Genomic DNA, 26,123 nt, shown 5'->3' on the forward strand with positions numbered 1-26,123 from the left:
GTTTCTTCGCTGAAAAATGTACACACGACCGGTTTCCTCTGCAAAAAAAATCTCCCACCAAGTTTCTTGATGGATTCTGCCGAGGAAACCGGTCGTGTGTACGAGGCCTCGTTGTCCTTTCTGTGTTGGCCCACGCTACTGTGCCATTTGCACATTGGCTACAGTAAACAGTAAAATATTTAAAATATTAAAAAAAGCTAGGTGTGGAGTTTTTCTGTCCTCTAATAGTGAGAATGTATACAATATGATCACACCAAAGGGCAAGGTTACTAACCAAGATCTGCTTTCTGCAAACTGAACCCAATGGGTTACCACCACTAGGGATGAGCTTCGAGTTCGAGTCGAACTCATGTTCGACCGTTTGCCAATTTTTGAACATTATGGGCCGTTCGTGCCAAATTCGAGTGGCGCGTCCCGGCCCATAATTCACTGCGGCATCACAGTGCATTGCTGGCTGATGATTGGCCAAGCATTCACTATGAAAAAGTGATTAAAGTGTAGCGCTAAGTGTAAGGCCCCGTACACACGGTCGGTTTGGTCCGATGAGAATGAACCGAAGTTCATTTTCACAATAAACAATGCAATTTAAATGCATTTTTTGCTGTGAAAATGACAATGGTCCCAAAAATGTGTCAAAATTGTCCGAAGTGTCCGCCATAATGTCGCAGTCACGAAAAAAAACGCTGATCGCCGCAATTAGTAGTAAAAAAAAAAAAAATTATAGAAATGCAAATGCAAAATGCAAATGCAATGCAAATGCAAAATTATATATGTTTTTTGGGGATATTTATTATAGCAAAAAGTAAAAAATATTGCATTTTTTTCAAAATTGTCGCTCTATTTTTGCTTATAGCGCAAAAAATAAAAACCGCAGAGGTGATCAAATACCACCAAAAGAAAGCTCTATTTGTGGGAAAAAAGGACGCCAATTTTGTTTGGGAGCCACGTCACACGACCGCGCAATTGTCAGTTAAAGCGACGCAGTGCCGAATCGCAAAACCTGGCCTGGGCATTTAGCTGCCTAAAGGTCCGGGGCTTAAGTGGTTAAAGTATTCTATATGCCAAGAAAATGTTACTGCGCCAATCCAGTCAAAAAAAGTTTAAATTAAAATTAAAACTTAAATTAGATTCAACATTAGAACCAGTGAAAAATCTGTGCAAAAGTATGCAAATAAGTCCCTAGTGAATACTAGGTTATGTGCAAAGTATGAAAATGAACATGCTATGTGAGAAAAACTTGTGCAAAAAATATCTATATAATAAAAAATGTGTGAGAAAACCATATATGTATAAATATTCCTTCAAATACCATATAATATATCCAAATAACATATAAATGTTAACATGCAATGTGCAAAGGACACCTAAAAATTTCAATATGAAACAGCAAAGAAAAGTCCAATTCACAATGCGTCCCAACAGGGCCGCCATCAGGGAGGTACAGGCAGTACACCTGTAAGGGGCCCAGAGGTCCCCAGGGGCCCTGATGGCAATCCCCCTTAAAAAAAAAAATGTTTTATATTATTTTATTTCATATTTTTTTTATATATATTTTTATTAAAGGGCTCAGAGGTCCCCAGGGCCCCATGTGACAAACCCCCCCCCCTTTTTTTTATAAATGTTATTTTTTTATTTATGTTTATATATATATATATATTTTTATATTTATATTTTATTTCTTTCTTTCTTTTTATTAAAGGGCCCAGAGGTCCCCAGGGCCCTGAATGGCTACCCCCCCCTTTTTTTTTATATATATTTTTCTTAATTTCATCTTTTTTTTGTAAAGGCTTCTCAATTTGCGGCAGCCCCCCCCCCCCCCCTCCGCTTCTCATTCAGGCCCTGATGGCGGCCCTGCGTCCCAATAAGAAAACCTCACTGCTTATGGTGCTCCTTGTGGTAAATATATTATAAAAGTGCAACTTTTTCTTCCACCCGATGAACACGTGCCACCATCACCAACTGCTGGATTGAACACTCACCAGACCAAGAAAAACAGAAGGCCTTAAATTATTGCTTTTCTGATAGCCACTGTGTCTGTACTCCTCCTCCCTCTCTTTAAGGTTCCTTAACTCCCCTGGCGGTATTCCCGAGTCTGACTCTGACTGCGATCGGTAACCCCGAATCAGACTCAGGCTCGCCTTGCTGAATCCACAGGCATGGTTTACTTACCTTGTTCCTGGATCCAGCGATGCCACCCCGCTGTGTGAGCGAGCGGGACCTCCTCGCTCGATTCACAGTCCCCGTGTGCCGCCGATCTCCGTTCCCTGCGACGTTACGACGCACGGGAGCGGAGAACGGCGCCAAATTCAAAAAAGTAAACAAACACTTTACATACAGTATACTGTAATCTTATAGATTACAGTACTGTATGTAAAAAATACACACCCCCCTTGTCCCTAGTGGTCTGCCCAGTGTCCTACATGTACTTTTATATAATAAAAAATGTCATTTCTGCCTAAAAACTGTAGATTGTCCAAAAGTGTCCCTTTATGTCAAAAATGGTTTTAGATCAGCTAGAAAACAGCGATAATAAATTATAATCATTTGCAGAATTGTGCGATAGCGATTTGTGGGGAAATTCGTCATAAAAAAATAAAAGTAATGACAGCGACAATTCTGCAACTGAGCAAATTTCAGTGATTTTGATTTGATTACATTATTGAATAATGTTTATTATAATTACATTATTATTTGTTATAATTATTTATAATTATTTATTATATTATAATTTATCATTTTGTTTTTAAAAAAAATGCCATACCCGGGATGCCTATTAGACTCTTGTTTGGTCAGATTTAAGTGAGTTATTCCTAAGAATTACAGACCTACAATATAAAACGCCAAATTTCCTTGCAAATAATGGTACCGCTTTCAGCACCTAAAATCTGAAATAATCATACCGCCAGGGAGGTTAAAGGAGTTGTAAAGGAAAATGTTTTTTCACCTTAATGCAATCTATGCATTAAGGTGAAAAAACATCTGATACTGCCGCCCCCCCCCCCGAGCCCCCGTTATACTTACCTGACCCCTCGAAAGTCCCGCGATCCTCTTCGCCGCTCAGCCTGGCCGCTGATTGGCTGGAGTGGATGAATTGAGAGCAGCGAAGCCATTGGCTGGCGCTGCTGTCAATCACATCCATGACGCGGTGCGCCGAGGGGCGGGGACGAGTGATACAGCAAACGGCTATGGGCGCTCGCTGTATCACGGGAGCGCACCCGCAATTAGTGACCACCATGACTGTGGTGACTAATTGCGGGGAGGACCAGAGACAGCCGTCGAGGGACCCCCAGAAGACGTGGATCGGGGGCAAAACGAACTGCACAGTGGAGGTAAGTATAACATGTTTGTAATTAAAAAAAAAAAAAAATCCTTTACTAACGCTTTAATATCTCAAAAACAAGGGACTCATCATGGTGTAGTATGTCAAAAAGCGTTTTAATAAAAGATAATAAAAACAGTGGTACAATCACAAGAAAGGTGCCGTATTTATCGGCGTATATCGCGCACTTTTTTGCCCTGAAAATCAGGGCAAAATCGTGGGTGCGCGATATACGCCGATACCGCTTTCCCGCGCCGAGTTTTGAATACTGCGCCGACATATACCGAAGCGCAGTACACTCGGGTATAGTCGGCCAGTCTCGGCTTCTTCCGCGGTCAGGACGTACAGGACGTGAGCGCGACAGTTGCCGAGCCTGCCCGAGTGTACTGAGCTCGGTATATGCTGGCGCAGTATTCAAAACTCGGCGCGGGAAACGAGCGGGAAGGACGCGAGGACGCCGGACCCGACGAAGAGGACACCCATCGCCGGATTCGCCGATGGACGCCGCGCAAGACACCAAAACTAAGTACAAAAAACTCTTTTTTTCCACAGGAATGGGGGCAACTTTAGGGGTGCGCGCTATACGCGGGAGGGCACTATACCCCGATAAATACGGTACGTACACTTGTCGGTTACTCTGATGATCGTGTAATTTTGTCTTTCTTTATGACCAATAAAAACTTTTGACAAGAAAAAAAAGCTGCAGGAAGGATGGGGAGGGAGGGGCATAAGAAGAAAAGGAGAGGTTATAATGATAACATCATTCGGGGGAAATGAAACTTAAAAGTGTGAAATGCTTTTTAATATAAAGAGATGAAAACTTAGAAGAAACGAAACTAAAGTCATGAAAGACGTTCTCAGTTCTAATCCTCTCTTGGCTCACACTATTGTGCAATTTGGACGTTAGCCACGGCAAACACAATATAAAGAAATGGCAGCTCAGAGCTCTTCTGTTATGTGCACAATGTAATGACACCCATAGTCAATGGTATTACCCAATCCAAAATATTCTTCCAGTGACCTTCCTTTGGCAAACTCGACCCAATGAGTTAAAACACGTTACATTTTAGTTTTTCCATTGCATAAACCCTAAAAATTGATCATGCCTTTAATTGATGGGTGGATACATTGTTTAAAAGATGTACTTCACCAGAAAACTCCAAATGTAAAGAAGAAAATCAACATAGAGTGAGAAATCATTGAACAAATTGCTTACTTGCCCCGGCGTAACGAGTGCTCCTGATTCAGGAACCTCGTTACGCCGACTGCAGCCTAAGATCTGTGCGGCATAAGGCTCTTATGCCCGCATATCTTAGGCTGCATTCTTGCGATGGCCGCTAGGTGGCGTTCCCGTTGTGCTCAGCGTATAGTATGCAAATTGCATACTAACGCCGATTCACAACGTTGCGCGAGCCCTGCGTACGCAATTTACGTTTCTTCCGTACAGCGGTTTTTGCGTAAGGCTGCCCCTGCTATTAGCAGGGGCAGCCAATGTTACGTATACCCGTTTGAATTTTATGTACTTTGCGTAAGTGATTCGTGAATGGCGCTGGACACCATTCACGTTCACTTTGAAGCAAATTACGTCCTTGAGACGTCATTTGCCGCAAAGCACGTTGGGAAAGTTTCCCGACGGAGCATGCGCTCTACGATCGGCGCGGGAAGGCGCCTAATTTAAATGATTCCCGCCCCCTACGGGATCATTTAAATTGCGCGCGCTTGCGCCGGGCATTTTGCCGGCGCGCCCACGCAATTTACGGAGCTTCTGCTCCATGAATCGAGGGAAGCGCAAGAAAATTGCGGGGGCGCAGGGCAAAATCGTTGCCCTGCGCCTCCGTAATAAATGCGCAAATGTAGCTGAATCCGGGCCTTTGTTATTTTCATCCAAAGTCTGCCAAAGAGACCCCAAAATGTATCCAAAAAATCGCGAATCTTGTTCCGAGTGCACTTAAAGCGGAGGTTCACCCTCAAAATGAAGTTTTCAGCATTGCTAGCTTTAACCCTATTTACGGATGATAGCGTTGAAATTTTTTTCTTTAAATGCTCCCTTACCTCTTATCTCCTCTACTTCCTGGTTTTCAGCCCAGCGGGGAGTGGGCGTGTCGCTATATTCCCTGATGGCTCTTTGCATTCTGGGAGCTGACTGTGTGTTCTCCTGTGAGTGACGCGCTAGCTAGGCTGTCATGTGACGCGGGAAGCGGGTCACATGACTCGCAAAGCGCGTCATATGATGAGGGAGGGCGGACACATCTTCCCCTATTATAATTATCACAGCGGGGCGTGTCCTTTTCAGGACGCCGCCGGTCGTTGTGATAGCAACTCTCCAGTGTTGACGGCGAGGCTCGCCGTCGACACTGCGCATGCGCGGGATTACGCGGTGAATGCTGGGAGATCAGCATTCACCGCATCCCGGAAGAAAGAACAGGAGGGCTTCAGAGTGCCCAAAATTAAGATGGCAATGTCCATCACTATATTTTATAAAATATTCTTTTATGGGAAAAGAGGATCCTGGCGGCTGCTAAAACGGGACATGTGAGTAAAAGAAATACTATAGTAAAAGCAGCAGATTAGTGTTTAAAAAAAAAACGTTTTCCCACAGAACCTCCGCTTTAATTGTGGCCTCATCGTACAGACTGGCTCCCCAAGCCGTTGTTTACAATTTACAAAATAAAGAAAAGCTTGAAGGAAAAATGTATTTAAATGTCATATGTTTTCTTTATATATGTCAGTTTTGCTGCAGCATGTTCTATACAGGCCACAGATGTGCCACTTTGAAGGTAGACTAAGGAGACCACCCAGACACTATATTTAAAGGAATTTTTCATTTTTATTATTTCACTTTAAGAATCAGTAAATCGCTGCTCATTTAAAAATTATGTTTTTTACAAACCTTTTTTTTCATTGATACATGTGCCACAGGGCAGTAACCGGGCCCCCATACTTTTTTATTGCCAATCAATTGTATCAAAGCCCTCAAATTGAAACTTTCAATTTTTCCAGTTCGGGTTCCATAGACTTCAATGGGGTTCGTTGTTTGGCTCCAACATTTGCGACGGTCGAAATTCCTGGCGCAAACTGAACAGCAGACCCATACCAGAGATAGGAAACACTGTCAGGGGGATTTATTTTCCAGCATCCACCAAACTCTGATATATTTAAACTATCAGTAATATCAGCTATCATACAGGGGCAGATCCAGGATCCAGGGGGGCAACGGGGAAATTGCCCCCCCTAGAAATTAGTTGTCGGCGGGCGGGTGAGAGAGCAGACGGGCTGTACTGCCTGGTGGCTCGGTGTGTGAGTGGGCAGGCTAGTGAGAGAGCTGGCCGGCCGGGCTGCTTGGTGTGTGAGCGGGTGGGTGGCTCGGCAGCAGGTTAAAGAGCTGGCGGCCAGCTGCGCGCCTCAGTGTGTGAGCGGGAGCAGCTGGCCAATCAGCGAGCCGGCGGGCGGGGGAGCAGAGAGATGACATCATATCTCACCACCCCATGCCCGCCCTGCATCCCTGCAATAACTTCCGCCCTCACTGTGCATCTCTCTGCTGCCTGACTCTGGGTGGGACACAGCAAGAGACAAGCAAAACACCACATTAGAAGGCAAGTGACAATCCACAAGGTGTGAGAGGTGACGTGGTACGTGACAATCCGCAACTTGTGGCAGGTGATGTGGCAAGTGGACAATCCGCAACTTGTGGCAGGTGATGTGGCAAGTGGACAATCCGCAACTTGTGGCAGTTGACGTGGCAAGTGACAATCCACAACTTGTGGCAGCTAACGTGGCAAGTGACAATCCGCAACGTGTGGCAGGTGACGTGGCAAGTGACAATCCGCAACGTGTGGCAGGTGACGTGGCAAGTGACAATCCGCAACATGTGGCAAGTGACAATCTGAAACATGTGACAGGTGACGTGGCAAGTGACAATCTGCATCTGGTGGCAGGCAAGTGAAAATCCGCAACTTGTGGCAAGTGACAATCTGAAACATGTGACAGGTGACGTGGCAAGTGACACTCCGCATCTGGTGGCAGGTGAAGGTGGCAAGTGACTAGGGTGACCACATTTCCAAACTACCATTCAGGGACACCCCCCTTCCCAAAAATCAGCTTTTGCTGTAACGAATCACAGCACAGTGATTGGACACAAGTGGCGGGATTTCTCCAATCACAAGCAGGGGGCGGGGATTGTGCTCCTCCAGGCATTCCCGGCCAGGGCAAGTACTGTCAGTGAGTAAAGCAGTGATGTGGCGGCCTTTTTTGGGGGCATAAAATTGGCCCGGGGGGGGGGGGGGTGGCTGTGTCAGTTTCATTCCAGGACACTGTATTGTCCTGGAATGAAGGTACCCGTGACAAACCTGCAAAATGCGGGACTGTCCCGGGCAATACGGGACACGTGGTCAAACTACAAGTGACACACTCGGGGCTCCCACTGATTCTGCATTATAGTGAGTTGAACCATTTCATTATGTATTACAATGTAATAATAGAAATAATGCACTTCAATCATCCTGACACCATAACAACCATGGTGCCAGGATGATTGAAGTGCCAACACCAGCCATTTCCCCGATAAATTGCCAGCAAAAAACATATTTTATGGTAGTGCCCCTCCCGAGACTAGACTCTGGATCTGAAGAAACAGCTGACGCTGTGAAACGCGTAATCCCATTGGCTGGCCTGGACTCCCACGTCACTTCCGGTGCGACGGCGGGACGCTGCGCTCCACGGTGAAAGCGCACGCCGAATCTCCGTGGCCTTTCTGGTGTTCCTATCCCCAGACATTGAATATCATCAGTCTGCTGCTGCCCGTGATTTGGACACCCGCTAGTTGAGATCACCGAATGACTCCAGGCACGCATCTGACCACCGATTATCTGCATCTCTCCATTCCGGTTCTGTGCCTACTATCTACTTCTGTTTGTGAGTAGGCATTGCACATGTATATTTATTTTATTTATATCCTTCATTAAATTTGGGCTTATTGCACTTAGATTGGCGCATCTTGTCCCTTCTTCTTTGAATCTTTCAGAGCATCGCTTCTGCTTTAGGTGCTGCCGCCAAGTGTCCCCTTACAGCCAGTTATATTACTTTAATCCAGGACTTTCATGGAAATTATCTTTGGACTTTTTTATTAGACTTTTTTATTAGACTTTCATATACCTCAGCCCATTGTGTTTGCTCTATTGGATCATGCGCCACATATCCTCTCTTTTCTTGCATATAGATTCTGGATCTGCCCCTGCTATCATATAGTAAAGTATAATCCCAAACACAGTTCCAAAAATGGCAATACCAACTTTATTTTTATCTCAGATAATTAGAGATGGTTAAACTAACAAACAAAAAGAATATGAAAGCGGCTGTAGTCGCTGTGCTAGGAGCACCATTGGTACAGGTATATGTGGTTTCTTGTTGTACAGCGCCAGAGACAGAAGATGTGTTCCTCATGTTGCAGTAACCTTTAGAGGCGCAACCTCGCTGGGATGAATAAAGAGTCTGCGATCCTGTAAAAAGCAGTGAGAAATGATGAGCATTGTAAATACTTCTGTAAATAACGACTACTTTTTACTGAAATCTAAACTGCAGGCAGAAATTAAAGACACACATTTAATGCATCTTTCTATTCATGAATACAGTGCCTTGAAAAAGTATTCACACCCTTTGAAATGTTCCACATTTTGTCATATTACAACCAAAAACGTAAATGTATTTTATTGGGATTTTATGTGATAGACCAACACAAAGTGGCACATAATTGTGAAGTGTAAGGAAAACAATAAATTGTTTTCAATTATTTTTACAAATAAATATGTGAAAAGTGTGTAGTGCATATTTTGAAATTACTAAATCAGGACGCCACAGGGAAACCGCAGGAAACTCCTGTTTTGTCAGAGGGGGTGGAGTCACCCGTGCACGTGATGACCTGAAGGGTCTGGTATGGATTTTGAGTGGGACCCCTATGACATTTTTTTTTTAAAAACATTGCCATAGGGTTCCCCTAAATATCCATACCAGACCTGAAGGGTTTGTGGTGTCCCTTAAGACCCAAAGGGCCTAGTAATGGACTGGGGGGGAACCCATGCCGTTTTTTTCAATTACTTTTATCTGTATTGTGGGACCCAACAATTCATTATAGCTGCGAGTAGTTTTAAATTACTTTTTTCCTTTCGAAACATAGGAAAATGTGCCACTTTACAGGCATACTGTAGACACCCCCCAGGTACGAAATATAAAGGAATACTTTTATTGTTTCACTTTAAGCATTATTAAAATCACTGCTCCCGTGAAAAATACAGTTTAAAATAAAAAAATTGCATTGATACATGTCCCATGGGGCAGGACCCAGGTGCCCAAACACTTTTTATGACAATAACTTGCATATTAACCTTTTAAATTATCACTTTTGATTTCTCCCATAGACTTTTAAAGGGTGTTCCGCGGCTTTCGAATTTGCCGCAAACACCCCAAATTGTTCGCTATTCAGCAAACAGGCGAACAACCAATGTTCGAGTCGAACTTACGTTCGACTTGACCATTAGACTCATCCCTATTTACCAGTCACTGCAAAGAGACTACAAACTGACCACATACCTGGAGATGCTACAAGACCCCAAAGACAGACTCTGAGCCAGTACAGACTGATGCATTTCGTCACAATCACGTGACTTCCGCAAAGGGTTTAGACCTATTGATATCATCACAACCAACAGGAAGTTTTTGGCTTTTAATGCTGGAATGCTGATGTGGGAGTCTCAGGCTTAAAGGGACACATACCAGTATATACACTATTCTGTTCCACTTCTCTGGTGCATTTTTCATGTGGGTGTAACATATTATATGCTTTTTTGGTAAAGTTTTTTATTTGTTTTAAGAGTAATACACCATCAAAGTTACCTTTGTTTATACCTGAGCTGAGGAGTCCTGGAGAAATGTTCCACCGGCAAGTTAATATTTTCTAATCCTTACCAGGCCCTTTGGGTCTGGTATCGATTTTAAAGGGAACCCCATGCCAAAATAAAAAAAAACAGTGTGGGGCCCCCAAAATCCATACTAGACCCTCAGTTCTGGTATAATTTTGAGGGAAACCCCCACGCCAATAATTTTTTTCCATACATGACCCCAAGCCCTTAATATAAGGACAAGGGCCTCTTCTCCACAACCCTGGGCAGTGGTTGTGGGGGTCTGTGGGCAGGGGGCTTATCGGAATCTAAAAGCCCCCTTTAACAATATTCGCTATTGCCTTCCTCATTCTCCTCCCGGCCAATCAGGTCCTGAGACCGTCACCCGATTGGCCAAGAAGAGAAGCGAGGAGAGGGGGATGCAGGGGAAGCCGCCGCCCAGAGGAAGCGCTGCCTGTGACCTAGATGGGGTATATGTGGGGCTATTGACCGTCCAACTGAGTGGGGTGGCTGTAGGTGCCCCCCCCCCAAAATATATACCACCCCTATTTGTCCATTTGTATGAAAAGTTATAGTAAAATTTATTCTTTTGCTCAACATTTAACATTATGTTCCCTGCTCAAAGGAAGGGGATATTATTGGGCAAAAGAGCAGGTCCAGGGTAATTGAAATAATTGTCTATAACCCTCAAGAGTTATTTATAACTTACTAAAAATAAAAATTAAAAAAAACACCTTGAATTCACCCTCCATATTGATTCCTATGCATTTCGTTGAAATGTCTCAAAATTGTAACCACATTTTTGGTGAAGGGAAAACATTTAATTTCTTTCATTGCTAATGAAGATAAAGAACGAAACTCCAGGTAGTAACATTGTGTTATTGCATATATATATATTTTTTTATATATACATTTATATGTATTCCAGATTATCTGGAGAATGGCATTAACTTACCTGTGGACTTAATTTCAGATTTCTTAAGACACATGGTCTGCTCCCCGGTACACTGCACCAAGCCGCCAGTACAGGCGTATGTGTCTGTTGATAAACACTGCTGACACCACACTCCGTTAGGTTGGGAACTTGTGTTTGGTACTTATGAAATAGGAAAAAGGAGAAAGATCAGTTAACGCATAATAATTGCCTTTCTGTGGACAGCTTTCAGGTACAGTTTTTACTATACCATGGTTCTGGATGGTTCGAAAAACTGGTGTTGCCAACTGAAATGTACTAAGCAACGTATTACAGGAATAGCACAGTAAACAGATCAATTAAAGATGAATTCTAGGTATGGCAATTTTGACATATGCTATATTGTCAAAAGTTGTGGGACACTTGCCTTTACATGCACATGAAGTTTAATGGCATCCCAGTCTTAGTCCAGAAAAAAAAGAGCAACCTAAAGCAGTGCATAGCCTCTGGCCCTGGTCAACTGAGTCACAAAAGCCAATAGTCTGAAGGAATGAATAACCCAGCCCCCCTTACTATTAAAACAGGGGTGCCCAACCTTTTGAAGGCCGAGGGCCACTTAAGCGTCTTGGTAACCAGTCGCGGGGCACAATAAACGGAGCGGGTGGATGGCAGCCCACTCTATAGACCCCACTGAACTCTTTTTTTTTTTGAGGATTGGATTGGAGGTACAGTAGGCGTTTGTAAGTGGACACAAGACCATTTACATCTGTCACTCCTTAGAGGTGAATGGAAGGTCCGATTTGGGTTGGACTGAGTGTGTGAAAGGGGTCTAAGGCTGCTTTCACACTGATCCACTGTTGTTTAACCCTGTGGCTTTGCTGTAGTTTAGCTGCACTTTTCCATAGTCTATTATATCCTGTAGGTGTGGTGCACTTTCATGCCTTGTACACACGACCGGTTTTCCCATCAGGAAAACTGCCATGAGAGCTTTTGGCCGGGAATCCCGGCCGTGTATATGGATTCCCGGCGGACTTTTTCCCGTTGGGAAAACCGGTCGTGTGTATGCTTTTCCGAGGGGGAAAAAAACGCGCATTCTCAAAATCAAGTATGAGACGGGAGCGCTCGTTCTGGTAAAAAATAAAGTTCGGAATGGAGATAGCACATTCGTCACGCTGTAACGAACTGAAAAGCACGAAGACTGAAAGCGTGAATCGTCTCTCCCATAACTTTTACTAACATGAGGATCAGCAAAAGCAGCCCAAAGGGTGGTGCCGTTTGAATGGAACTTTCCTTTTATAGTCCCGTCGTACGTGGTGTACGTCACCGCGCTTTGGACTGGGTGGTATTTGGCCTGAACGTGTGTATGCAAGGCAGGCTTGAGAGGAATCCTTTCGTTTTTTTCCTGCTGGGAAAAACGGTTGTGTGTACAGGGCATCAGAAAGCACACCAAACGTGCAGGTAATAGAAGTCTGTGGCTCAGTGCAGGTAATCCGCAGGTGCGCAGGTGCGCTACAGTTCTGCGGTAACCACCACAGAACTGATATGCCCATATATACACTGTGATTTGAGTAATAAACTTACCTTTAATAACAGTATTCTATTCTGTTCCACTCCAGAGAAGGAGGTCGCGGGCCACGTAGCTCAGCGGGCCACTGGTTGGGCAACCCTGTATTAAAGGGTGGGCTCATTGCAGCCATTTTGTCAGCATGGGTTGGAGTTGCTATGGAGAGTTGACCATTCAGTGTATTTTTTTCAAAATATTTTTATTGAAATTTTTTACGATGCAAATAAGAAATGCGATACATGTACGGTAGTATTCAATACCAGTAGTATGCATAACATAACGGGAAAGAACATGGAGGTGCATAAAACATGGTGGTTGTTCACTAGGTTTAAATTCAATAAATTCAGCCACCAGTAACCGAATAAACCATAGTAGGGTAAATACTACCTTCGATCTTGAATATAAGTCTGGAGGTAGAATGGAAAGGTACAGGAAGAGGGGAGGGGGAAGAGAGGAAGGGGGGAGGAAAATGAAGAGGGGAGAGGAAGGAAGGGAGGGAAAGGGGGGTGAGAAAGGAGGGGAGAGGAGGGAAAAAGACAGAGGGCCATATTCTCAGAAGAGTTACGACGGAGTATCTCAGGAATAAACTCCATTGTATCTCAGGAATAAACTCCATCGTATCTCAGGAATAAACTCCATCGTATCTCTCTTTTTTGACCCGCGTATCTATGCGAGTGATTCCTAGAATCATTTTCGCATAGATACGCTGTAGATCCGACAGGTGTAAGTCACTTACACTGACGGATCTTAAATGTAATTCGCCGCCGGCCGCTAGGTGGCGTTTACGTTCAGGTCTCATTTGTTTATGCAAATGAGCCTGATACGCCGATTCCCGAACGAAATCGCGTCGCGTAACCGTCGCTTACGTCGTTTGCGTAAGCGTAAGGTTACCCCTGCTATATGAGGGGTAACCTTACGCCAGTCCCACGTATGCCATGTTAAGTATGGCGTCGGGTCCGCGTCGTCTTTTCCCGTCGGGTACGTCGTTTTCGTAAGTCGTTCTTGAATACGACTTTACGTCAATGACGCACACGTCGGCGTCATTGACGTTTTCCGCCGAGAACTGGAGCATGCGCACTGGGCTATTTTTAGCCCGGCGCATGCGCAGTTCGATCGGAACGGGGGCGCGCTTAATTTAAATATAAGCCGCCCCCTTTGAAATACGCGGGGATACGCCGGGCCTTTTACACTACGCCTCCGCAAACTACGGAGCAAGTGCTTGAGGAATATGGCACTTGCTCCAGTAAGTTGGGGCGGCGTAGTGTAAATGGCTTACGCTATGGCCGCGGGAAAAGTACGAGAATCTGGCCCAGAGCACTTTGTATGCCTATATTTTATACTTGACAAGTTAAGGTTTAGTCTTTACATACTGGCATTGAACCCATGGATGCCATAGATTTTGCAGTTTGGCGTGTGAGGCTTTGCCCCTGGAGAGTTATGCCGTGTACAATACACACAATCATTTTTCAGCATGAAAAAAAAACGTAGTTTTTCAGCATGTCCAAAAAACGACGTTTTCCCAACTTCATCATTAAAACGACGTTGTCTACACACCATCATTTTTAAAAAATGCTCTAGCAAAGCGCGGTGACGTACAACACGTACGACGGCACTCTAAAGGGGAAGTTCAATTCGCCTTTGGGCTGCTTTAGCTGATTCCGTGTTAGTAAAAGACGATTTGCGCTTTTCTGTCTGTTACAGCGTGATGAATGTGCTTACTCCATTACGAACGCTAGTTTTACCAGAACGAGCGCTCCCGTCTCATAACTTGCTTCTGAGCATGCGTGGGTTTTTTTACGTCGTTTTAGCCCACAGACGATCATTTTTGACATCCCGAAAAACAACATAGTTTAAAACGACGTTAAAAAATGCAGCATGTTCGAATTTTCTTTTTGTCGTTTTTCAGAACCTGAAAAAATGATGTGAAGCCCACACACGATCGTTTTAAATGACGTTTTTGAAAAACATCGTTTTTTTTCATGCCGAAAAATGATCGTGTGTACGCGGCATAAGGATTCATAAATGTAGTGGTTTCGCACTAGTGCCAGGATTTCTGTGGTGCTAGGGATTTCTGTTGTTTTCCATTTTATGGTTATCAGGAGCTTGGTTGATTGATTGATTGATTGATTTTTGAGCTTAATTAGGCGCCAAATGGATTTATTTTTAATGGCATTGGTAGATGTCTCCTATATTAGTGTCTGACTTTCAATGCCTTTTATTTAAAAATAGCGTGCCAAATCCTCAAAAATCCTGCCTAACTTAACTTTTCCCATTTAAGTTACACTGACTTAAAATTTCTACCTAAGTGCCCGATCCACAAAGCACTTACCTAGAAATTTCAGGCCGTGTAACTTAAATGTCTCCGGCGCAAGGTGGTCCTCTTCTGCAGGGGGCGATGACAATTTAAATGAGGCGCACTCCCGCGCCGGCCGTACTGCGCATGCTCGTGACGTCATTTTCTCGACGGGCAGTGCGCAAAATTACGTTACGTCGGGCTTTGTGGATTGCGACGGGACAATAAAGTTGCGTCGGGTAAAAAAAAGGTTACGTGCCGGGAAAAAAAATTCAAAATTTTAAAAAAATCGCGGCGATCGAAAAAAAGGTCTGTTTTTACAAGGTGTTACTAGTTTACACTTTGTAAAAGCAGAACTAATTTTACGTATGCAAACGTAAACTTACGCAGAAAACACAAAGCTGAAAAGCTTTGTGGATCTCCGTAAGTCCTCATTTGCATACGCAAATCGGCATTTCGACACAAAATGCCCCCAGCGGCGGATGCGGTACTGCATCCTAAGATCCGACAGTGTAAGTCTCTTACAGATGTCGGATCTTCTGCCTATCTTTGGAAAACTGCTTCTGAGGATCAGTTCCAAAGATAGGCACAGGGATACGACGGCTGAACAGCAGTTCCGCCTGCGTATCCCTTTTAAGGATTTGGCCCAGCTTGCTTATTAGTTAGGGAGTTTAATTAGCCAAGATGTTTAATTGTTGTCTACACAGTGTAATCATTTGGACAAACATTTTTCTTCGACTTACATTGGGGAGTTGCCGGAGTGCAGTCGTCCGTGTCACAACACGTGGTGGCTATCCTGATTGTACCAGTTCCACTCGTATGAGATCCAGTGACACTACATTCTGCTTTTGGTGCACAAAGTCTGTTAAATCTTTGGAAGATAAGAGATCCTGCAAAAAAGTATATGAAAATAAATTCTTCTTAAGCCCCGTACACACGATCAGGATTTCCATCGGGAAAAGTCAGTCGGAAATTCCCACGGGAAAATTGAGAACATGCTCTCAATCTATTTCTGTCGGAATTTCAGACGGAAAAAGTCAGATGGAGCGTACACACGGAGCTCCCATCTGACTTTTTCTGTCGGAAATTCCGACCGTGTGTACGGGGCTTTACAGTGATTGTTCTTCAGAGGTATAAAGTGCAAGACCTGAGCAAGTCCCTCATAGCCACTACATGAAGATTTTCAAAGCTGCACTAAGCCCTATAAAAATTTAGGGCCAGATTCACGTAGAATCGGGCAAATCTGCGGCGGCGTAACGTATGACATTTACGTTACGCCGCCGCAAATTTTTTACGGGCAAGTGCATGATTCACAAAGCACTTGCCTGTAAAGTTGCGGCGGCGTAGCGTAAATCCCCCGGGGCAAGCCCGCCTAGTTCAAATGATCCGGGTAGGGGGTGTGGATCATTTAAATTAGGCGCGTTCCCGCGCCGAACGTACTGCGCATGCACCGTCCCTAAAAAATTTCGACGTGCATTGCGCTAAATGACGTCGCAAGGACGTCATTGGTTTCGACGTGAACGTAAATGGCATCCAGCCCCATTCACGGACGAGTTACGCAAATAACGTAAAAATTTCAAATTTCGACGCGGGAACGATGGCCATACTTAACATTGGATACGCCACCTAGGGGGCATGTTTATCTTTACGCCGCGTATCTCTTACGGAAACTGCGTAAATTTACTGCGACGGGCAAGCGTACGTTCGTGAATCAGCGTAACGACTCATTTGCATATTTTACGCCACCTAGCGGCCAGCGTAAATATTGCACCCTAAGATACGACGGCGCAGGCCGTCGTATCTTAGGCATGTTTAAGTGTATCTCAGTTTGAGAATACACTTAAACATACGACGGGCTTAGATTCGGAGTTACGTCGGCGTATCTACTGATACGCCGGTGTAACTCTTTGAGAATCTGGCCCATACATTGGAACCTTACACTAAGGCCTCATACACACGAGTGGACATGTCCGATGAAAACGGTCCGCGGACCGTTTTCATCGGACATGTCCGCTCGGAGATTTCGGTCTGATGGTTGTACACACCATCAAACCGAAATCCGCGCGGACAGGATACGCGGTGACGTGGCCGCGCCGTCGCCGCGACGATGACGCGGCGACGTGCGCGACCCTGGAAGGTCAATGCTTCCACGCATGCGTCAAATCACTTTGACGCATGCAAGGGCTTTCGGCCGAGTGGACATGTCCGGTAAGTCGTACAGACGACCGAACATGTGCGACGGACAGGCTTCCAGCGGACATGTTTCTTAGCATGCTAAGAAACATTTGTCCGCTGGAAACCTGTCCGATCCGCCGGACAATTGTCCGGTCGGCCGTACACACGACTGAACGTGTCTGCTGAAACTGGTCCGCGGACCAGTTTCAGCAGACATGTTCGGTCGTGTGTACGAGGCCTCAAAGTAAAGAATTATAGAGGAACTGCAGTCTGCTCACATAATCTGTAATGAAAACATCTTTGCCATTCTGAAGCTTCCCTTCAACCAATTTATATATTATTTTATATACAGTGGAACCTCGGATTACAAGTATAATCCGTTCCAGGAGAATGCTCATAATCCAAAGTATTCGCATATCAAAGCGAGTTTCCCCATTGAAGTCAATAGTAATGAAAATAATTTGTTCCGCATTGACTATAATGGCATGCAATACCGCATGTGGCCAGAGGTGGGGGGGCACCGGAGAGCCTCGGAAACACACAGGAAAGGTCGGCTGACCTCGGCAAACCTCAGAAAGGCTCAGGAACGGACAAGTCTTTCCGTGCATTTTCGAACGGCTCCGAACAGTGCCGTTCGGCTCCGCTCGGCTCTGGCGCCCCCCCCCCATCTCAGGCCAAATGCGGTACTGCACACCACTCCACTGTTGCTTGAATCCTGCTCACTTTGTGAAGCAACACTCACTCAGGATTTTTTTAAATACAGTGCTCGTAATGCGAAAAGCTTGTTAACCGCGTTACTCGAAATCCAAGGTTCCACTGTACACTGTGATTCTGTACTTGCCAAATATTCTGCAGAAATCTCCCTCCACTGAGTCTGGCTGCATCCATTTTAACTGTGGGCAGCTGAAGCTGCTGCCTGTTCACTTCCTGGATTTACACAGACACACAGAGGCACACCTCCAGCTCTGCAGCCCAGCAGCTCTCATTGGCCCTCTTATGACTCACCCCAAACTCTCACGAGAGTGAGAGAGAGCTGTGCATGATGGCATAAGCCTAGGCTAATGACCAGACAGGAAACAGGAAGTGGGCTGTATAAGGGATTTTACTGTCGAAAGTTAAAACAACAACAAGGGCAGAAGATTTAATAGATGGAAAGACGAAAAAATGACTGAAGTTCCACTTTAAGTTCTAAAACATATAAGCACCTTCAGCAGCTGATTTAATCACTTACAGAGTATGCAGCTTCTGTATCATTTAATTCTTGCCTATGTTATTAATATTTCAGGTACTTATATAGCGCCGTCAATTTACACAGCACTTTACACATACATTGTACATTCACATCGGTCCCTACCCTCAAGGAGCTTACACTCTAATCTAACTCACATACATTCATATACTAGGGCCAATTTAGACAGAAGCCAATTAACTTACCAGCGTGTCTTTGGAGCGTGGGAGGAAACCGGAGCACCCGGAGGAAACCCACTCAGGCACATGGGGGACATGCAAACTCCAGGCAGGTAGTGTCGTGGTTGGGATTCGAACCAGCAACTAGACATGTGCACAGAAAATGTTTTCGTTTTTTTTTGTTCCTTTTCGTATCGTTCCGTAGGTTCGTTTCCGTTCGATTTTCGTAAGACGCCCATTTTCCTGTTCGTTCCCGTTCGTTTTTCGTACAACGCGATTTTTTCGTATTCCGATCGTTTCGTATTTTGGTTACCGTTTTATTTTCGTACATGCGGGATGGTTCGTTATTCTGTTTAATTCATGTTCGTTACTTGTTAGACAATCATTTTCGTGAATTTTCCTAATTTTGTACTTTCGTAAATATATTGCGGGATTCGCGGCACTTTCAACACGCGGCTCTTTCATATTAACTATTGTTAAGTCCCATACACTTGGTCAGACTTTTTTAACAACAAACATAAAAACGATCGTTTTACCGAACGTTTGTTCGTTTTTAAACTCCATCAGAAAACCATTTTTGGGTTCCAGGTTCAAAAGTCTAGCCAACTGATCTCCCTTCAGACGAAAATCCACAGAAAAGTTTATTTGGCTTTACTGTACTACTCAGCACAAAAGAGAAGCTGCTTCACTAACTAACTACACTCACTGCCCATTCAAAAAAACGAAAATTACATCTATAACAAAAGATTTGTATTCTGTATTTTGAAACCAAATTACGAACAGAAAAAAAGGAATTCAGAATACAGAATACAAATCTTTTGTTATAAGATGTCATATGAACATACAAACAGAAAAAGGATTCAAACAAAATACAGAATGAAAATCTTTTGTTAGATGTCATATGAACATACAAACAGAAAAAGGATTCAAACAAAATACAGAATGAAAATCTTTTGTTAGATGTCATATGAACATACGACTGAAAATCAAAATACGAACAGAACAAGGATTCAAACAAAATATAATTTTCGTTGTTTTGCTGTTTTTGTTTTGTCGTATTTTCGTCAGATCGTTCGTTCGTATTTGCGGTTGTTCGTTATGCGGCTCATTCGTAATCCCGTCGTTTTCGTATTTTGGTGCTTTCATTTTTTACGTATGTACACATTATTCTGCGGGTACGAAAATGAACATTTTTGTACGAAAATAACATTCGTACGAACGGGAATGCACATATCTACCAGCGACCCTTTTTACAGCTAGGCGAGAGTACTACCCACAACACCACTGTGCCGCCTAGTTTAAGTTGGGGCCACGAAGCGACTCTTTGCTGCCATTCAATGCAAAAAGATAGACTTTTTTTTTTCCCTTGGCCGATCAACTCAATTTGATCGAATCTGACCTAAATTCAGTCTAAATCAATCAAAAGAGAAGCTATGGCTATTTAATTGTTTGCTGATTTGAGGGTTTTGATTGAATCACCCATCATCGGTTGAATAGCGAATAGCGCTTATGACCATCCTACCATTACGTAATGAAGTGTACTGACCGTCTCTTTGCTCAAGCACAATTCTACATATTTTATATTACAATAAAGTGTGAAATCTGCTGAAATCAAACACATTCATATTAAACATAAATCATCTACGTACCTATGACAGAGACTGAATACTGAGATGCACACACATGGCCAGATGGACAGACACTACTGAAAAGTCCTGTGCAGGAATCTGAGTTGACTGAAAAGCAAGTAGCGCACTTTAAAGATTGACCTGGAAAAGAACAAATGTAATAACATTATCCACTTCAGCCCCGGACCATTTGGCTGGCCAAAGAACAGGCCACTTTTTGCGATTCGGCACTGCGTCGCTTTAACTGACAATTGCGCGGTGGTATTTGATCACCTCTGCAGTTTTTATTTTTTGCGCTATAAACCAAAAAATAGCGACAATTTTGAAAAAAATAAACAAAGGCCCGGATTCAGAGAGCAATTGCGCCTGCGTAACCATAGTTACGCTGCGCAATTGCTGGCTTGCTCCGGCGTTACGAATGCTCCTGATTCAGGAACATCGTAACGCCGACTGCAGCCTAAAATCTGCGTGGCATAAGGCTCTTATGCCACGCAGATTTTAGGCTGCATTCTTGCGATGACCGCTAGGGGGCGCTCCCATTGTGCTCAGTGTATAGTATGCAAATTACATACTAACACCGATTCACAATGTTGCGCGAGCCCTGCGTATGCAAGTTACGGAGTTTCCGTACGCGTCTTTAGCGTAAGGCTGCCCCTTCTAATAGTAGGGGCAGCCAATGCTAAAGTATACCCGCCGTTCCCGCGTCGTGAAATTTGAATTTCACGTCGTTTGCGTAAGTGATTCGTGAATGGCGCTGGACGCCATTCACGTTCACTTTGAAGCAAATGACGTCCTTGCGATGTCATTTGCCGCAATGCACGTCGGGAAAGTTTCCCGACCGCGCATGCGCTTTACCATCGGCGCGGGAACGCGCCTAATTTAAATGATTCCCGCCCCCTGCGGGATCATTTAAATTGCGCGCGCTTACGCCGGGCAATTTTGCCGGCGCGCCCTCGCAATTTACGGAGCTACTGCTCCGTGAATCGAGGGCAGCGGCGCAAATTTGCGGGGGCGCAGGGCAAAATCGTTGCCCTGTGCCTCCGTAATTTATGCGCAAATCTTACTGAATCCGGGCCAATATTTTTTACTTCTTGCTATAATAAATATCCCCAAAAATATATAAAAAAAATTAAAAAAATTCCCTCAGTTTAGGCCGATACGTATTATTCTATATATATATATTTTTTTAAATCGCAATAAGCGTTTATTGATTGGTTTGCGCAAAAGTTATAGCGTCTACAAAATAGGGGATAGTTTTATGGTATTTTTATTAATATTTTTTTTTTCTAGTAATGACGGTGATCAGCGATTTTTATCATGACTGCGACATTATGGCGGAACACATCGGACATTTTTTACACCATTTTGGGACCATTGTCATTTTCACAGCGATCAGTGCTATAAAAATGCACTGATTACTATAAAAAAATGACACTGGCAGTGAAGGGGTTAACCTGTAGGGGGCACTGAAGGGGTTAAGTGTGATATAGGGAGTGCTTCTAACTGTTAGGGGGCGTGGCTTGCCGTGACACATCACTGATCGCTGCTGCTGCTGCTCATTCATGTCTTTATGGACCTTTGTGACTTGTGCTTTGTGCACTGGTCCAACTCATTTGGTGGAGGGGGGATTATGCCACCACATGCCTCCACTGTGCCACCACATGCCTCCACTGTGCCATCCACATGTCTCCACTGTGCCACCACATGCCTCAACTGTGCCGCCAAGACGATCTCCCTACCTTACTTTCTTTTCTGATTTTGGCTTCCAGGCTGCGGGCATCCATGATTCAAAAGCCGCGCCTCCTCCTCAGACTGTTCCGCGATTGGCGGAACACTCATTTTCCCAGCAGGGCCTCTGTTCAGTGTTCCGCCTATCATGGATGTCCTCTCGTCCGAGGATGAGAAGGCATCCGTGATTGGCGGAACACTGAACAGAGGCCCTGCTGGGAAAATGAGTGTTCCGCCAATCGCGGAACAGTCTGAGGAGGAGGCGCGGCTTTTAAATCATGGATGCCCGCAGCCTGACGGAGACAGGTACTGGCGTATAAGACGACCCCCGACTTTGGATGCAATTTTTACATTGCCGAGACTGAATCAAAGCCGTTTACAGCTTCGTTCCAGTCTGGGGCGAGACACTGGAGGCGGGTCTCTCGGTGGAACAGGAGGCCTGGTCAGAGTGGCAGGAGGGGGGGGGTGTCCCCTCCCGCTCCTCCGGCTTTTGCTGCAGGCATCGTCCCGGTATAACCCCCAAAAGCCGAGGCCGCATATATGCGTGCGCTCGTCGGGAAAGGGTTAAAGTAGGAATGCTTTTATAAATATATATCTATATATATATATATAGATATATATATATATATATATATATATACATATATATATATATATATATATATATATACACACACAGTGGGTACGGAAAGAATTCAGACCCCTTAAATTTTTCACTCTTTGTTCATTTTTTTTTCTCATTAATGTACACACAGCACCCCATATTGACAGAAAAACACAGAATTGTTGACATTTTTGGAGATTTATTAAGAAAGGAAAACCTGAAATATCACATGCTCCTAAGTATTCAGACCCTTTGCTCAGTATTTAGTAGAAGCCCCTTTCGATCTAATACAGCCATGAGTCTTTTTGGCAAAGATGCAACAAGTTTTTCACACCTGGATTTGGGGATCCTCTATCATTCCTCCTTGCAGATCCTCTCCAGTTCTGTCAGGTTGGATGGTAAACATTGGTGTACGCGGCATTAGTCCTCGTGTATCCCCATGTCACAAAGTTGGGAGATATGCAAATAGTATCCCTATGGTTTTTTACTATGCACAGGCTACTTTGTATATACATGGAATTCATGAGTTTACTTCCACTTACCTGTTGCTGCAAGGATTGGGAAAATAACAAAATATTCCAAAAGAAACATCGTTAGGAGATACGTTGTCACCGAGGTGGGTTGTTGAAGGCTGGTTACCTTTACTTATGCAGGATATATATATAAAAAACACAGGAGAAAGGATGGGGAGGGGCATAGAAAGAAAACGGGAGGTTTTAATGATATCAAAATTCGGGAGAAAATGAAACTGATGAGATTAAAACTTGAAAGAAATGAAACTAAAGTAATTAAATACACAATTCACTCTCCTTCCAGTCTTGGCTCACACTATTGTGCAATTTGGACTTTAGCCACAGTAAACAAAATAATAAAATATGCCAGATCAGAGCTCTTCTGTTATTTGCACAATATGATGACACCAAAGGGCAATGTTACAAATCAATCCACAATATTCTTCCAGTGCCCTTCCTTTAGCAAACTGAACCCAATGGTTTGCCACACTTTATACTTTACATTATCCATTGCATAAACCTAAACAAAAAAAAGCATCATGCCTTTAATTAATTGATGAATACATTGAAAAGCAGTTCCACCTTCAAAGTGGAAGCGCTGGTCATTGGCAGTAAATCGCAGTTCGTTTCAGTGGCGCTTTTGTATTTTTTCGGCTGCTAGCGGGGCCTTTTAACCGCAAAGAGGGGGTTAAAAATGCCTGTGTTGCGGTGCTTCCGAATCGCTTTTCAGGCCCAATCATTAATTTCAATGGCCAGGTTTTGTATACAGCGAAATTAATGCAAGGCGGTTTTCAGGCGCTATTTAGAGGCTATTTCTAGCGCTAAAACGCCTGAAAACCGCCTCAGTGTGAAAGGGGTCTAAGAGATATAATATGCAACCCCAAAGCACTCTGTATGTCCAGATAATGTGACGTTACTGTATGACCATGGAAGACGTCACGGAAGACTAAACATGTAGGGCGGTGCTATGCGCTGAGGTCATTAAGCCTCACGTGCCCCATGTACAGGTTTTTTCTTTTTAATCAAGCTTGCTAGCTGTTTTATATGTCCTAAGCAGTTGTATCCGCTAATTTTTTAGCAATAAAGGCTATCCATTTTTTAACGATACTACACTATTGGAGTGTCTTTGTCCTTCTGCACTGGTGACTCCTGTCATAGTTAGCCCCCCAGACCAGACATTCTATTTCCAGTTGGGATACCGCAGAGGATTTCCAGCTGCAACCGGAGGGCTCCAGGAAAAGGAGAATTGTTAAACCCTGCAGAGGCCTAAATCTGCTGGCACATATGACCTTGCTCTTTAGTGGGTCCACCAGTTCGGGGAAGGGTCCCCACATACCGAGTGGGTTTTTTTTTTATTCAAGAAACCCCCTCTTCATCTTTCTATTGGTGAAGGGGGAAGTAATCTGGATTGTATCACCACATTGGAATTACCATTTCTTACACTGTGGATTTTTTTCCAGTTATGTGGACTTAAAGCGGAGTTCCGCCTACTTTTAAAAGAAGGACACTTACCTCGGCTCTCGGGTGCTGCTGCCGCTATCTTCGGTAATGGAATCAGGAAGTGAAGCCTCCCTACTGCGCATGCGCGGCTCGCGCTGTGCGATCTTACTGGTCCCTGCTATCTTCTGGGACCTGTGTGTCTCCCAAAAGACAGCAGGGGGGGGGAGGCACTGGAAGTGGTGTAGATACCGGTGGGTGGCTCAGTATCTATGCACAGAAGTGGGAGAAAAATACCTGGATTACACAGGTATCTGCTCCGCCCTGAAAGGTGCCAAATGTGACACCGGAGGGGGGGAGGATTCCAAAAAACAGAAGTCCAATTTTTGGGTGGAACTCCGCTTTAACTCTTGCTGCTTTTTTCACTTTTACTGATGAAAAGTCTTTTCATATTTGTGATCACTCACGTTTAACGAGCGCAACTTATTTTGTATATATGACCATTCTATTTAACCCTATGTTATCCAAGTGGTCGAAAGGAGTGGACAGAGATCAGCACAAAATTAATTATAATATATATGGCACCGACATCCCTAAAATTAGAAAGCAATTTTGTTGGAGATTTGGAAATTTTAGAGGTGCAATCATATAGAAATTCACTCAGAGTTAGTGTAAAAATAAAGAACAATATTTATTAAGACAATGTAGTACCCCCTTGCTTTCAATGGGAGAGTTACTTTGCTCCCATTCGTGGTTTGTCTAAATTTGGGACTTCTGTCATCCCAGAAATGTCCACTGGGTCAGTCTGTGGTCAAGGGGTGCAATACCACCCCTTGCCGGCAGTTGGAGCCAGAGGGGTTCTGGCAGAGCAAGTTTTCCCCAGCAGCCATATAGAGGAGTTTTCCCTCACGGGACATGCTGGGGGAGAGTATATCTGTGACAGGGGTCATGTGTTGAAAAATCTTCGCGGGGTCCCGGTTCCAGGTGCGGTATCCACCTTCAGGGTACACGCATCCATGGACCCCGCCGGCGCGGCACACCTGGCCAAAGCTGAAAGCTGCATCGAACCTCATCCTGAGGAGAAAAGGGACCCCAGTGCTTCGCTGGGTTCCATGACCTGTTGAGAGAATCCCAGTCTGGGATCGGGGGCGTCCGGACCACTGATAGGTATGCTTGCTGTCATCTGGGGGCCTATATAGGAAAAGTCAACTGGGAGGATTCACTCTCTTTATTCACCTAAGTCCTTTATTGAAATTGGCCTGTGGCAGAGGCACTAGAGGGGGGTCTGTGAGAGAGACCTGTTCCTCCCAGATAGTTCAGAGCGACACTTCGGCTGTCAGGCCTATTATAGGGGGCCCTTCACCCACTTCAAGTAGAGTGGCGACAAGTTACAAAATTGGTACTATACAGAACAGTATTGACTGCTCCATTTAATATCCAGGCCTGATACCGCAATGTTCTCTTCTCTTTCCTTCATCAACCTTGATCTTCCCAATACATGTTGATGTTGGTCGTGTTTGGCCTGGACAATAAAGCATTGAAAACCTTTTATTGGCTGTCTGGACCTTCACTCACTACCGCTGTTCTCACAACTAAACCCCTAGACACCGCCAGGGTAACTTAGTAGGCCGATCCCAAAATCAACCAGCGGCT

At 44.3% G+C, this 26,123-nt stretch overlaps 1 protein-coding gene across 1 annotated transcript; it reads right to left on the minus strand.

The window, feature by feature from the left end:
• Positions 1-8,585: 8,585 nt before the first annotated feature.
• LOC120915993 (phospholipase A2 inhibitor subunit gamma B-like) lies at positions 8,586-23,249 on the minus strand. Its single transcript, XM_040326836.1, has 5 exons — positions 23,064-23,249; positions 20,211-20,330; positions 15,723-15,869; positions 11,165-11,305; positions 8,586-8,814 (listed from the first exon to the last, which is right to left on the minus strand). The coding sequence occupies exons 1-5, from the start codon at positions 23,110-23,112 to the stop codon at positions 8,615-8,617; spliced, it is 657 nt and encodes a 218-aa protein (XP_040182770.1). The 5' UTR covers positions 23,113-23,249; the 3' UTR covers positions 8,586-8,614.
• Between the last annotated feature and the right edge of the window lie 2,874 nt (positions 23,250-26,123).

The sequence above is a fragment of the Rana temporaria genome, chromosome 10, assembly GCF_905171775.1.
Source record: "Rana temporaria chromosome 10, aRanTem1.1, whole genome shotgun sequence".
In the NCBI taxonomy this organism is placed as follows: domain Eukaryota; kingdom Metazoa; phylum Chordata; class Amphibia; order Anura; family Ranidae; genus Rana; species Rana temporaria.

Coding starts and splice junctions, on each gene's coding strand:
- LOC120915993 (XM_040326836.1), bottom strand. CDS start 23,112: ATGTTTCTTTTGGAATATTTTGTTATTTTCCCAATCCTTGCAGCAACA. Junction 15,870..20,210: donor GTATTCAGTCTCTGTCATAG/GTACGTAGATGA, acceptor ACTTTTTTGCAG/GATCTCTTATCTTCCAAAGA. Junction 11,306..15,722: donor CACTCCGGCAACTCCCCAAT/GTAAGTCGAAGA, acceptor CTATTTCATAAG/TACCAAACACAAGTTCCCAA.